Source organism: Equus przewalskii, chromosome 13 (genome assembly GCF_037783145.1).
Source record: "Equus przewalskii isolate Varuska chromosome 13, EquPr2, whole genome shotgun sequence".
In the NCBI taxonomy this organism is placed as follows: domain Eukaryota; kingdom Metazoa; phylum Chordata; class Mammalia; order Perissodactyla; family Equidae; genus Equus; species Equus przewalskii.
Genome location: NC_091843.1, coordinates 12,091,558 through 12,105,781, shown reverse-complemented (window position 1 = coordinate 12,105,781; position 14,224 = coordinate 12,091,558). Strand labels below are relative to the sequence as shown.

General features: G+C 42.5%; 1 protein-coding gene across 22 annotated transcripts in view; it reads left to right on the top strand.

Annotated features, from left to right (window-relative positions):
• Positions 1–14,224, top strand: part of TENM2 (teneurin transmembrane protein 2) — a 1,162,025-nt gene that overhangs the window by 758,485 nt on the left and 389,316 nt on the right. For 5 of the 22 annotated variants that reach the window (XM_070569083.1, XM_070569073.1, XM_070569072.1 and 2 more), the window contains exons 1-2: positions 238–1,415; positions 1,953–2,035. The exons of 10 other annotated variants lie outside the window; for them this stretch is intronic. In XM_070569083.1, coding sequence (XP_070425184.1) covers positions 2,020–2,035 — 16 coding nt within the window. In that variant the 5' untranslated portion in view covers positions 238–1,415; positions 1,953–2,019. Of the gene's footprint in view, positions 1–237; positions 1,416–1,900; positions 2,036–14,224 lie in introns of those variants that run through there. 7 more of the 22 variants (XM_070569080.1, XM_070569076.1, XM_070569075.1 and 4 more) reach the window with 4 other exon arrangements.

The window sequence follows — 14,224 nt, the reverse complement described above, 5'->3', positions numbered from 1 at the left end:
CCATTGTTTCTATCCCGGACACCAATTTTCCACCCAAGCTATCTGAGTTGGGATGGACTAAGTCATTGGAAGTGACAGTCACTTAAAAAAAATGGCAAAACTCAGGAATGCATGTTCAAAGGAAGCTTTGCAGAGAAGCAGGTTGCTCTTTTCTCCTTGTGTTCCTGAATGAGACAACTGACTCTCCCCAAGCTGACTTCTTGCCTAGATAAACTGAGTTAACTGTGAGGTCCCGCCAAAGGTTTTTTCACTAAGCAGTGCCTGGGGCTTTCACAAAGTGAAGTCACCTCTGCCTGCCAAGCAGGGACTTTCTAGCTAGTCGTGGGGGGAAATGCATAGCCTTCTCACTACTCCTACAGAAGAGAAAGTTTCTGTCATCCTCCTACCTTCGCTGTGCCAGTGTAGAGTTCATTCTGCCTGCGCCGAAAATGCCCAGCTCATCGTGTGTTGTCGAGCTATCGACAAGAAGGGAGATGGTGGACTACAAGTTGGAGAATTGTTCGTTTTGCTGAAGAGGAGACTTGGGGGCAGAGTCATCATTCTACTTGGCTAAGTCAGTGGTCCTCCCGTCTAGTGCTGTGACTTGGATGGGGCACCGAGGAGCATTTGTTGGGTGAGCATGATTGCTCTTCATCCAGCTTGGAGGGTTAGTCCTGGTGCCAAATGCTCCTTCCTTCCCTTAACAGCCCATTCTAAATCAATCTTCCATGAATTCATCAAAATGTGTTGGTAGCGCCTCAACTTTGCTGCTTCCATGTCGATGCCCCTGACGCAGTGAGGCCACTTGCGGGAGCTTCCTCAAACTGTTGTCTGAACTTTCCTCCCTTGAGTGTCTTCCAGCCACTCCAGGGAAAGTGTCCTTTTCCCTCGGCTCATTTGCCATCGTGGCCGTATTTCAATGTGCTCTTGGCTCCTGATAGATGAGTTGGGACACGCCTCAACGTGCTTTTGTCTCCTCTGAAAGAGGTTGAATCTGGGAAGAGAGGAGGGAAAAATATATGTGGGAACGGTTTAATTGTATCCATGAGGATTCTTAGTAATCAGGATGCCAGTGTGTGTTTTCCAGAGCCTAGAGCTGACATAAATAATGTAGCGTACTTCGCTTTGTGCAGGCTTGCTGAGGAATGCTGATGGAGAAAAAGCCAAACTGGGATCTGAAGCTCCCAGCTCCCAGCACAGCCTTTAAAATCCTTTTATGGAGCAGTAGTTTTGAAACTGTAGCCAGGGCCTCGGTGGGCTGTCTATGCCAGGAGAAGCCGACAGAAGAGTGACTTTGGAGGATCTATCTGACTTGGGTTTTGGAGAATGAGAACCTGGCGCAGCCTGGATGGCTCCAGCTAAAGATTGGTTCATTTCGTTTTGCGTTCCTAATCCCAGAAGGAATAGGACAGCTCTGTCAAGGCCCTGAAAGCCGGGTAAGTGTGCAGCTGTTGCTAACAAGATATGACTGGCCTCTCAAATATAGTTAAAAGCGTATTGCCAGCCTTTCAGAGCCTCTTGCCTTAATGGTAAGAGCCAAATGAGCTTTGCGGGACAGCTAGCCCCAAATGAAGTCCCACAGCTTAAGCGCATTTAAAGGCGAAGTGTTCACTGGGGAGAGCAAGAGGGACCACGAACGCCACAGTTCATTTGCAGGAAGGAAACAACTGTGTCTTTACGTGGGATTTTTACAGGAGGTCTGCCAAGCCAAACATCCAATTGAAGCATCTTCCAGATTTTGATTTAAAGTGTAACTTAAGCCTTGACTTGGCCACAAATGAGAGAAGCAAAGGAAAAGATGGGGGAGTGAGACGGATGGAGTAGAGGGATGTTAGAAATGATTTTCTGTTGTTAATGTTAAGGGAGAGGTTCTGGGCATTCAGTAAAAAAGACAGCTATTTCTTGCTTATACCTTGGTGGTTTAGAGAAGGACCTCAGGGAACATTTGTTTTTTGTTTCTCCTTTTGATGAAGGCATTTGGGGTCTAGAAAAGAAGATTAAAGCAGGATCCGTTTAATTTGTTTAGTTTGCCTCACAGACATGAAGCTTCAGAATGGTAAGTGTCAATTATATTCCTACTGTTTGGGGTAACTAGCTGAGAGAAGGGTTCTTGAGTGGGAGTTCTGAGCAAGGATCTGGACCTACCAAATCTGGGCTGTTTTACAGTTTTGGGCCAGTGATAGGAGCTGGTGTGTTGGCATAGAACAAACATAGATGCCATGTTCGGTTGGACTGGGAAGATCTATGCCACTGGCCCTTTAAGGGATGGTTCCTTCTGCTGTTGCTGGTTTGACAATTATGGGACCTCATTTGGAAACCAGCTTTACCCCACTTAAATTCACAGGAAAAATGTAAAAATATTCAGACAATTTCATCATAGGACATGTATATTGTTTTTCCTTTGAAGTTGCTACGTAGTTGTTTTGTTTTGCTTCCTCCATATAAAAAGTATCACCCAAATGTGTTTTATAAAACAGTATTTAGAAATTTTGTTTGTGGTAGGAGCCCTGGATGTATTACTAAAAATCATGGAAGTTGCTTGTAACCATGTGATTGCACTGGTGGAAAAGAGGCCCGTTTTTGTCTGAGCCTCATTTCTTCCTGTCCCAACAGTGCCTCTGCCTCGTTTAAGTGCTGCTTTAAAGGATTCCATCAGAACTTTTATTCAGCAGTCACAAGAGCCCCATATACTCCTCACTGCTTAAACAAATGCTTTCCCGGAGCAGAGTTGTTGTTTTTCTTTCCCTGTCAATTTCTATCACCACGGATAACAACCTCGGGTGGGAGAATTACTGAGATATCTCTAGTCCGAGATTCCTTTGGTTTGAAGGATCTGTTTCAACAGTTTTCATGCATGCCTTCCATTTTTTGGGCAATAGCATGCCCATCTGTAAAATGGGCGTGAGATCTGGTTGAAAATGTAATACTTGAGCCCTCTGGAAACCTCTCAGTCATGCTTGCAAATATCTGAAAGGAAACACTTGTAATAGAGAATTAGCTAAGGGGTTGTCTGCAAGCTGTTCTCTGCAGGCCTGAGTTTAGAGATGTTTTAAGCACCCAAAAACTCTGTTGCTTGTTGGTTTTTATTTATAAGTGCATTAGAGGAAAGTATATTTTAACTGCAAAGAGAAATACAATACTTGCAATAAACAAAACTCAGTTTTTATAACCTAAGAAGTGACCTGAAGGAATGCGAGGAATTGATCGAAGGCTGTGGTTCTCGGGTGCAAAGTCACGGCTTCATGTTTAATTTAACAAAACATTAAACATTTCATGTTTAATTTAATGAAACATTAGAGCACTAGGATTTGTCACCTTCGTGACAGAATGTCAGAACTGTGGGATAGTTTCAGAATGTATGTTCTTTCTGCAGAATTCACATATGACACTGGAAAGGTTTCACGTCCAAAGACCTCGACTTTTTTCTAGGGGTCTTTTTCTCCTCTGATAAAACGAGGAGAAGCAAAAAAAGCAAGTAAAACAACAAAAACACCACCACATTAGGCATGCACTACTAGGCTAGCTAATTTTAGGGGGCTGGTAGCAGGCATTTAGGCAAATCTATTAACATTCAGCATCAGCACAAATGCAATTGCATTTCTACTTTTTGTGCTTCTGACAAAATAAGCGTAAGAATCTTCAGGATAAGGAAAGGACGGACATTGGAACCATTTGTTAGGTGGTAAACTTTTTGTTAAACCCATCTGGATACTTTAATGAACCCTTTAAGAAAGTGTGTGAGCTATTGGGAAAAATTTAAGTAAATATATCAGTTTGATAAAGATTATTGCCAATGAGAGAGAGGAAACCCTTTGTCCTTCATTGCTTGCTGGATATTTTCTTAGTCTGGAAAATGTGGTTGGAGGTTGATAATGCTATTTTGCCTTTGGCTTGTGATGGAAAATTTCCCGTTTTGTATTTCAAAGTACTGAAATAGAGATATGCCCTACCTCTCTGCCCATATTTTGCAGATTGGTGGGGCTCTGTTTTCACCTGATGCTTAAAATGTTTAGCTCCTTTCAATGGAAAACAAGAATCTATGTTTGAGCAATGAAGGCAATTGCCAATTCATGAACCATGTATGTATATGTGCACACGTATTTAGACATTTATATGTAAATGTATACACACATACAATATACAGACATACAAAAGCCCCCCAAATTCTGCCTCCATTGATTTGAATTATCTCCTGCACCATTTCTGGAATGCTGGATAGAACACAATGTAGATTTATGCAAGTATTTTGTTTTGTGATGGCAGGAATGTGAATACCTCTCGTGTTACTATATACTCAGCCTGAATGTGCGACTTCCTTGTGCGCCTTGAAGTGGCTGAGACCAGATGCTTCAGAGAGAGAGATGTCATATTAATGCGATTCAGAGGAGCATATGGCAAGAGAAAAATCGTTATGACAGTTACTGACCTGAAGAGCAAGCAGCTTTTTTAACCTTTTAAAAAATTGTTTTAACCCCATCCTAAGTTGCAGCACTTACTTTATTTAGTTGAATAATTTTTTAAACTCTCCTCTAGGCTGAATTCTGGAATGGGGGTGTAAAAGAGTGCCCTGAAGTGCTAGAGAGCCCTCTGTCCTTGGGAGGTAGGGTGGGAGAGTGGGGAAGCCCCCTGCTGGGCAGGATGGATGGTCGGCTCCTGCTCACTACCTACTGGATCCCAGGGCTGAGATCCAGTGGGGTGGCATCCAGCTCACCTTGGACTGCCTTGAGATAGTACTCCCTGGCTTCTTCCCTCCACATGAGGAGGTCCCAGCAGAACTCACCCCAGTGTGCTGTCCCTGAAGGCCAGACATGCTCCCAGTTGCCCTGCCACACTGCCTGTTGCCTATGTGACCCCTCTCTGACCACTGTCCTGACCCATGGTTGGCTCATAGGTGACCAAGGTTGATGATGAGCTCTCTTCACTTCAAAAGGGCTCTTTGGAGCATCATCTACGTGTCTGGCGCTCTGACAGGCAGTGGAAAGAAAAGCACATGAGACATGGTCCCCACCTTGAAGGAGCTCCTATCTGTTGGGGAAGACCTGCTAGCAAAAAATGCATAAAGCTGCAGTGCCGTGGGGGCTGAGCAAGGAAAGCCTGTGCGGCCCCAGGTACCAGATGGATGCAGAGGAGAGAGCAGCCAGTCCTCAGAAAGAAGGTCAGGAAGGGCTTCACAGAGGCCTTTGGTCAAGAGAAGTAGCCTGGAAGGTTCCCCTGGAAGACATGGGGTAGGACTTTCTGGGCCCAGAAAACAGCAGAGTTGGCCGATCAGGAAACTTCAGGTGCTCAGTCCAGTAAGGCTGGTACACAGGGCATGAGGAAGGCAAAAGATTAGACCAGAGAGATGAGCAGAGCCCCCACGGTGAACAGCTTTCCATACCATCCAGTCTACACCACCATCTCAGAAGTCTGAAACAGCCAGGCAGTTCATGGCAGTAAGCACAGTGAGGGCCGGGCATATCAGAACGACAGCACAGGGAGTTCTGTGAGAGCTCCGGAGCTTTACCGTTTCCATGTTTAATTCAACTTAAAAAGAAATTGCACTGGCTGCCACTGTGTGGACCAAACAATTAAATGTGAAGGTCCCAGATGGAGCCTGGGGGCTGCTAGCTTGCAACCTCTGCAAATGGACCACAGGGCGCCTGTGAAGGGATTTCATCCTCTGGCTAACTTGCTTTAAATCTGGAAAGAGGTTAGAGAGGAGCTTTTACATGTACATAAACGGTATGCTTGGGGACAAATTTTCTCCAAAATTCTACAATTTTCACGTGCCTTCACTTGAAAATCGGTTGAAGAAGATTAAATACATGTTTATGTTTACATCTGGATTTATATTCACATATACATATGTAATAGTGGCTGTGTTCAGATTCCTTCATGTAGTCAAAGATTCTGGAGGTGAAATCAGAAATACGAGCAGAAATGCCGACTCTGTAGATAAAGATACACAATTAACCTGTCATGGTGAGTCTCGGCACCTTTTTGGTTAGCCCACATAGTACCTGGTTTGGGGGTTATTTCTTTGTTTTTAATTTTAATTTTCTCACCAGCAGTTTAACTTTATACCCTATGGTAATGGCAGAGATGCTCCCACTTATGTTAGAAAGCCCTAGCGGATCCCGTGGTCGTATCTTTTGAGAATGCAGCCCCTACTTGGGGTTTACTTGAGACGGTGGAAAGGAGGCTGGAGGTGACCTCCTAGACTTTGACTCCTCTGCTGCCCTGTGACCCTCCTCTGGCCCCAGGCTGGGAAGGGCTGTGCTCCTGCGCGGTGCTCTGTGGGCAGCGCCTCCCAGGGCAGACTGCTCAGAAGACCACATCCATCATCCCTTGGGCTCTTTCCTCCCAAAGGGTCCTGTCTTCCTTGTGAGTTCAGTGTCAGGCTGGCAGTGTGAAAGCTGAGACAGGGCCCGGGCTGTCTTGCTGCTTTTGAACAAGAGAGCTAGGCTTTTAGCGTTTGTTGAAGTGACTGAGCTCTCAGTGCCCTAATTTATCTGTCTGAAGGCTAGACAGTAAAACTTCTCAACTCTGTGGGAATCATGTTAATGATGATAATATATATATATATATATATATATATATATATATATATATATATATATATATAGTGGCCAAGATATCAGGTCAAACTCCAGTTCCACAAACCAGCCATGACTTGTGTGTGTTCTCGGGGCTCCCACCTCACGCTCTCATTCACTTCCCAGTGCCTGCTCCCACAGAGGCCTAGTGGTCTGAGGGCCGATCACGCCCCAGGCCGGCTCTCTTGTCTCCGCTCTGCACTGATCAGGTTGTGGAACTCTGGCCCTTTCCAATGGTGTGTGCAAAAACAAAAAACAAACTAGCAAACACACACACAGACAATCACAGTCATTCATCCAAGACCTCTGTGCGGAGTAGATTTTACTGAAACTTTGGGGAAAGGGAAGAGTTTCATGTGCCAGCAATAAAAAGATCCTTAAGTGGAATATTGGGTGTCCCCATCTTAAACAGACCCTGCAGCTTGAGGAAGCGCAGTCAGCAAAGATTTATCCACTTGGGCTCCAGCTCCCTGCCAAGTCGCCTTCTGCATCTCTCTCTCTTCTGACTGGCCAGAAATTCAAGTGTTTCTCCCATTGTGTTTATGCAGAGCAGTTCAGCACTCTCGCCTCTGCCTCAAAAGCTGGTGCCCTTGTCAGTATACAGAGGACGGAAGCCAATGTGTTTTGGGCTTAGCCCTTCTCCTGGTCCTGACAAACTCTGTAAGAAGAAGACAATCGTGTAGAGATGTATTTCCCCACAGGTATGAATAATACCATTTCCCATCACCAACCTCCAAGCCACCAAGAAGCAACAAGTTAAGTTTTTAAGTAAGAGTTTTCTGACACACAGGACGCTATTTTGCTGTGCTTTTCAACATCTGATTGACTGAACGATCGCTTACAGATGCAGTGTGGCCAGGGGCGAAGAGCACAGACTCTTCCCCTTACCAGCTGTGTGACTCTGAGCAAGTGACTTAAGTTCTCTGACCTCCAGGAAAATAAGGGATAATCACAGTCCCTCCCTGTTAGGCCTGTTATGTGATTAAATGAGATAATGCGTGTGAAGGCGCTGATCTCTGAAGCTGGCACATGTCGTTCTTATTTCCTTTGCATGTACTCAGTTTCATCTTTTCATTTTGATCCAAATTTCATGATAGGATTTTTTCCTTCGATTTCCAAATTAATTTCAGTTTAAGTTGGTGGGGTGCTGGGATTCTGGCACAGGCCGGCTCAGAGCTCACCGCACCATGTGGAACTTGGCACGCAGTGACTGGCCCTCCTCCCTCTTCAAGAAGAAGAGAGCGATCCTGCTGTCTTCCTCCAAGCAGGCTTTTGGTTTAGTGTCTGTTTCTCTGCAGTGTCCTTTCTCCCTTCTGCTCTTTTAACCAGGCAGCTAGCAAACCCGAGGTGCTTCAGAATAACTGCGTTAGCAGAACTTTTTTTCCAAACAGAGTGTTACTAGAAACACAAACACTCAGAATTCTCTCGTTCGCCTTCCGTGGCAGAGAATCTAATTGTTTGCTCTTGGTTTGAGTCCTTAGAGGGTGGGGCTGGAGGGGGGCAAGGAACAATTATTGCAACTAAATTTTAATCAACAGTTTCAGTAACAATATTGAATTAGAAAGTTACTAGCTACTAGTTAGAGCTTGACTTAGCTCGTACATGGACAAATCAGTCATTCTGTGATGATTAACATCTATTCAGAACAGAGAATGTATTATGGGTACTAAATTATCATAGGAATTAATGCAGTCTTTTTAAAGGGCTTAAAATATGTTAATAAATACAGTATTCCAGCACCTGCAGCTCAGGAACCAAAGTCATTAAAGATGGATATAATTATATTTATTATTGCAAGGATCTGGGTGGGAGGAAAAACAGTTTAATGAGCATGAATGAAACGGGTTCTTTATTTAAAACTTCTTACCTAAAGAAACTGTTCCCTTTAAGGAGTTATTTCATGGAATCATTGAATGAGAGAACTATACAAAAAGTAAATCAGAGACAATAATTTTCTAACCTCTGGGCAATGACTTTCAGGAGTCCACTGGGGACATTACAAAACTCTCCACTCTCTTCGCATTTGACTTAACATGGGATTCACCTTCCCCTACTGTGCCTGCTACTTCTCCTGCTTCAGTTTCCACCACCTTCCCATTCATGCTCTACCCAAGAGCCACGCCCTCCTTACGGTTTCTCAAACATACCCAGCTCTTTCCTACCTCAGGGCCTTAGCACATGCTTTTGCCTCTGCATGACATTTATTTTGCAAGAGTTCATTAATATATCGCCAGGCTTTGTCCTAATCAAATTTTAGTTATTAGCTGATTTAATCCTTGCAACAGCCTAGTGGACTAGGTCCCATTATCATCCTCAGTTTAAAGACAGGAAAATGAGTCAGAGAGAGGTTAAGTGCCTTGCCTGGGGTCCTGCTGACTTGAGATCTTCTCTTCACCACAAAGTTCTGCCTCTTTTTAGGGTGAGCTTCTACCATCCCTCAGATCTCAGCTCAGATGCTGTCCTTGACACCTTTATCTAAAGTCACCCCCCTCCCCATTTATCTCTTTCAGGATCCAGTTTATCCTTTGCAGTGTGCATTACCACCATTTAAAATAATTGTATACATGTGCATGTACTTTTAGTTGTCATCACCCGTCTCTGGCACTGCTCATGTCCATGAAGGCAGCAAGTGTTTTTGTCTGAAGCTGTATCTTCAGCCCTATTACAGTAACTGACATTTAGTAAATACTGAATGAATATTTGTTTAATGGGTCCTTGAACTCATATGTTCACCGTTTGCTGTCTGTAGCCAGAATAAATGATATTTTTCTTCTATGTGTCTGTCTATCTGGGTAGAGAGATGAAAAATAGATGAAAACATAGATGAAAAATATTAATATTTTTACAATTTTTCAAAAAGAGGGTAAATCTCTTTTTGGGATTAAAATTTTTCTTAGTCGATTGATATAAAAATGAAAGCTTAGTATAACCATTTCTATATTAAATCTGGATCCTTGTATGTAAAAGGTTGGGGATTGATAATTGAGTATAACTCCTATTTGAAAGTAGAGAATCAGAGAACCTGGGAGGAAAAGCCACTTGCTCCAGGTAGGGAGCTGGCTAGGACAGGGTTCAAGAGCAAACCCTAGTGCTCTTGGCTCATGGTCTAAAGTCCCTGTCACTTAGGCCACCCAGTCACCTAGGCTGAGAGCATCAAGAGAAACCCATCAGAAACGGAAGAGCTCTTTCAGACTGACTGGTGCTGCTGCTGAGAACACTGTGCTTGGCAGGTCAGGAGCAGTAGATTGAAGTTCTCTTGTTTTCTTAAATCTTGGGGGTGTTCGAGGTGAAAATTGACTGTCTGCCTATCTTCGTGGAGAAACGCATTTGAAATGCTATTTCCTGTTATGAGGTGGAAGAAGAAAAATAAACAAACATGTGTGGAAGTAAAAATGGAGGCCCCAGAGCTGCGCATGGTGCCGAGAGTAAGATGCCAGCCTTAGAGAAGCTGCCTCATTTTCCTGGTTTGCCAGCTTGTTGGGAACATGATCTGGCTACCGAAATCCCAAGACCATGATTCTTTACCACTTCGGAGCCATGGACCACACTGAGAATCTGATTGAATTTTGGGGCTGTGTTCTCAGAGAAAAGGAATATCTACAAACATGAAACATTTTGCAGATTATTTCAGGGAGCTTATGGACACTTTTTTGTCCGTCTCATGGATCTCTAGAGGCCTGTGGATTCTAGTTTAAGAAGTTCTGGTAACACATAGCACATAATAATATTAGTTAATTATAATAGCTAATATTTATTCAGCTCTTATGTATCAGATACCTGACTAATTGTGTATATATATTTTTTAAACTTAATCCTGGTTATATATATATATTTTTATGTATAATTTATATTTATATAAGTTATATATGTTTATTTTAACTTAACTTATCACAATCGTTCCCACTTTACAGATGAGAAAACTGAGGCTCAGAAAAGCTAAAGAAGTTAGAAGGTATTGGAGATTAGAACCCAAGCGATCTGATGCCATAGCCACACAGGCAGGCACAGAACATTTGCATAAAGTAGGCTTTCACCAGCTTGTATGTAATCCCATGGTAAATCCCATGGTATAAATAAAAGCTAAACGAGAAACCTTCAGAGTGTCCTTGAGGGCTCCAAAGGGCTAAGGACTCCCTACTCCAGGTCTTTCTATTCCTCATGGAGGTGCAATCGGCATGGTTCCGGGATATCTCCTCTTTCCAAGAACTGCCCTCTATCCTCCTACATATTGGGGCACTGGAGTTCTTAGGGGCTTGACATCCTTAACCCACTGGGCTGGAGGTGGCAGTTCTTGTGGTTTTGTTATAGCCTGTATTCAGATTACTTCCAATTTAAGAACGTCTGCCGTCAAATGGGCAGATGGGGCCTGTCTGAATGTGAAACCCTCTTAGGAATATTCAGAACCAACTGGATTGTCAACATACTTGATAAGAGGCCATTAGTATGAGGTGTGTTCAACTATTTCTTGCTTTCCTCAAGAGAATAAACAGTGAACCCATTGGAAGTTGCTTGAGAATGTTCCTTTGACCATTTCTTCTTCTTTCGTTCTTTTTTAAAGGAAGTAGAAGTCATTTTTGTTTAGGCATAAGTCTTATTTATCAAGTTACAACTAATAAATTTAATGGATTTCTATATCTCTAAATGTTTCTTTTTCATTTATTGGCTTTTATCTAGCTATCTTATCTTATGTAATTAATTTCCTAAGCACCTGCTTTGTTCTAGACCCCTGCCTGGGCACTGAGAATGAAGCAGTGAATCAGGTATAGCCTCTGGCCTCAAGGCCCTCACAGTGTAGTAGGAGAGCAGCACACATAAACACACCAGCATCCCATGTTGTTGTGCATGGTACAGCATGCAAAGGAGAGAGTGGTCAGCTCATGTTCAAAACTTCGTGGCTGGCTGCAAGGACAGATTTAGAGAAGCAGCTAAGAAAACTATATTCCCTAGAATAAGAATTCTCAACCATGAACAGGCATCAGAAGCCCCTAGAGGGCTTGTTAAAACACGGGTGGATGGGCCCCAACCCGAGCTTCTACTTCAGTGTGTCTGGGCGTCAGTCCCCCAATCTGCGTTTCTAACAAGTTCTCAGACAATGGTGATGCTGCTGGTGCAGGGAACGCACTTTAAGAACCACTTTCGTAGCCTTTTCAGAGGAAAGATAATACAGAAAATACTCATTGTTGTTTCTAGGTTTTTATCCTCTTAATTTAAAAGTATTTCATTTCACCCTCTGTCTTGCTCAATGTTGTGAGTTTCCTTATGAATACGTGTGCTTCTGTTTCTCCTTTGAAATTGTAGCTCAGTGGTGTTCTGAAGCCTTTCCTTTTTTTTAAGTACCTGACTTTGACCTCTCGTAGGTAGGAAAAACAGGATACTAAGAAAAATGACAAGACATTTATATGAGTTATGACCTGTATACATTCTTATGATGTAGAGTCTGTGGGTGTGAATTTATTCTGAAGCTCACTCTGCGGAGAGTGCTGCTTCTCACAAAATACTCTGGACCTGTGGGTGGACCATTAAATGAGGAAGGTAGTCAAATTTCAGACGCGCTCCAACACATCCTCAGGTCCTTTCAGATCCTATAGAGCCTACATTATATTCCTAGAGGAGGGAAAAAGAGGGTCAGAGACAAGGAGGCACCCAAGAAAGCCTAAAACAGTGACAATACTGCAGCCTGTGCATAAATGGAGTCACATTTTTGTCTAAATGCAATAGGAAATATGAACTCCTGTAAGAAAACAATACCAAGTTTCTACATTAATGATCCTTTCTCTTTTCCTTTATTCTTTTGGTCCATTTTGCCAGGAAATGAGAACCTTGCGGACAGAAAGATCATCATGTGTCAATCCTTTTACAGCAATTTTCCTAACAGTTCTTTCAGCTCTAAATGCTTTTAAGCATCTGTCAGTATCATATAATAGTCTTAATGGGAGGGGAAAACAACAACAGCAACAGTAACAACTCGTTGCTGCATAAGAATGCAGTGAGTGGTTCTCTCCTTCCCGGACCGCAGTGAAAATGATGTTTCCGTCCATATGTGGATTTCCACATGCAGCTGCATAGTTATTGTTTGCACTTAGACCTTAAGTTGTCTGTAATTTTTATGTGTGTAGGAATGATGCCAATTGAGAGAGAGAATGGACCAAAAAGAATATTTAGCATCTCAGAGATGAGACAAGTCAATAAACAGCTTGATTACTAATTCATTCAGGAACAAAAATAATGGCTTTCTAAACTGAAACGACCAAATCCGATAACTAACTGTTTGTCAGGGCAGTAATAATGGTATTTGTATCTCTTTTAATTGGCTTTAACCTTTCCCTTCATGTGTGCGGTATTAAAAAATTAAAGAGGAAAGTATTTAGAGGCATAGATTTACGGCACTGCATGGATTACATGCTTTTAATGAGGTCAGGACAATAAACCATCTGAGCAGAACCTGCTGCCCAATGATGAATTGCTCCCTTTTACAATAGATAGACTACAGTGAGTGTGTGGGCACACGCGCATGCTCACAGCCTCATCTGTGTAGACCAAGTGATTCTCAGCTTTGCTCTTCAGCTAGCACAGGGTGTTTCCAGTTACAAGGAGTGTCAAGAAATTTTCAGAATACAAAACTGCAACGTACCATGTGAAGAAGTGAAAGTTGCGGAACAAAATGTACAGTGTTTACGTAAGATGTTGATTTACGTGTGTCTGTGCATGAGTATATATGCAAGGACAGAAGGAAGGGAAGGGAAGAAGGAAGAGAAGAAGGGAGGAAGGGCGAAAAGGAAAGGAAAGAAAGGGAGGAAGAGAAATATAAATAATCCGGAAGGAGCACACAGCCGTGTGCTAGAAATGGCTTGCTCTATCCTGTAGGGCTGATTGTGCAACACCCTTTCTCAATTTCATCATATTTCTTAGCTTCAAATTGTAGGTGGTGAGAGTATTTATTCCCCAAAAATAAGCAAGTGCTGCAAACCCGAGCTTTTTTTCCTGAGGAGCCAAATGTTAAACTTTCATCAGCACACTGCTGGACACATGAGAAACCTTTCAGAATGGTTATATCTAGCAAGTGGGTTTACTAGGAGAATGAGGGATAGATGAAGCAAGAGAGATGGGAATGAGAAACAAGGCATTTTTCCTCTTTATTTAGTATGGTTCTTTATTACTTGAAATTTTCATTAAGCATTTATTTTGTAACATTATGAATATTAATAATTACTGTTAAATATTTTACTTATTTTAAAATGAGTCCACAAATATCATTAAAACTTTTCTAAGATGTAGAAATAAAACTAATCACTTTTATTTTGTAAGTCAGGTACAAAGTATTTTTACAAGGAAAAGCAATTCAGACAAATGATAGAATCAATGGGTCAAAGGACTTAGGACTCAGCCAGAAGTATATCCTTTGAAGGTGAAAATGTCCCCAATCTCCCAAATGAAAAGGAAAACAGAAGCACAAAGTTGTAATGTCGATCGGTACAGAAGAGTGGAATGTTTGCTGTCAGATCCCATCTCACAAGGAGTTCTAGTGAAGAAAACCACATGGTAACTCCAAAGCCCATCTCCTCACATTGTCCATTGATTGACCCATATCTTATCAGAGCTTTTACCTAATCAGCAGCCTTGAGTTCAGTGTGAAACATTGCTAATAAAGAGAAAGGCACTCCACTCCAGAT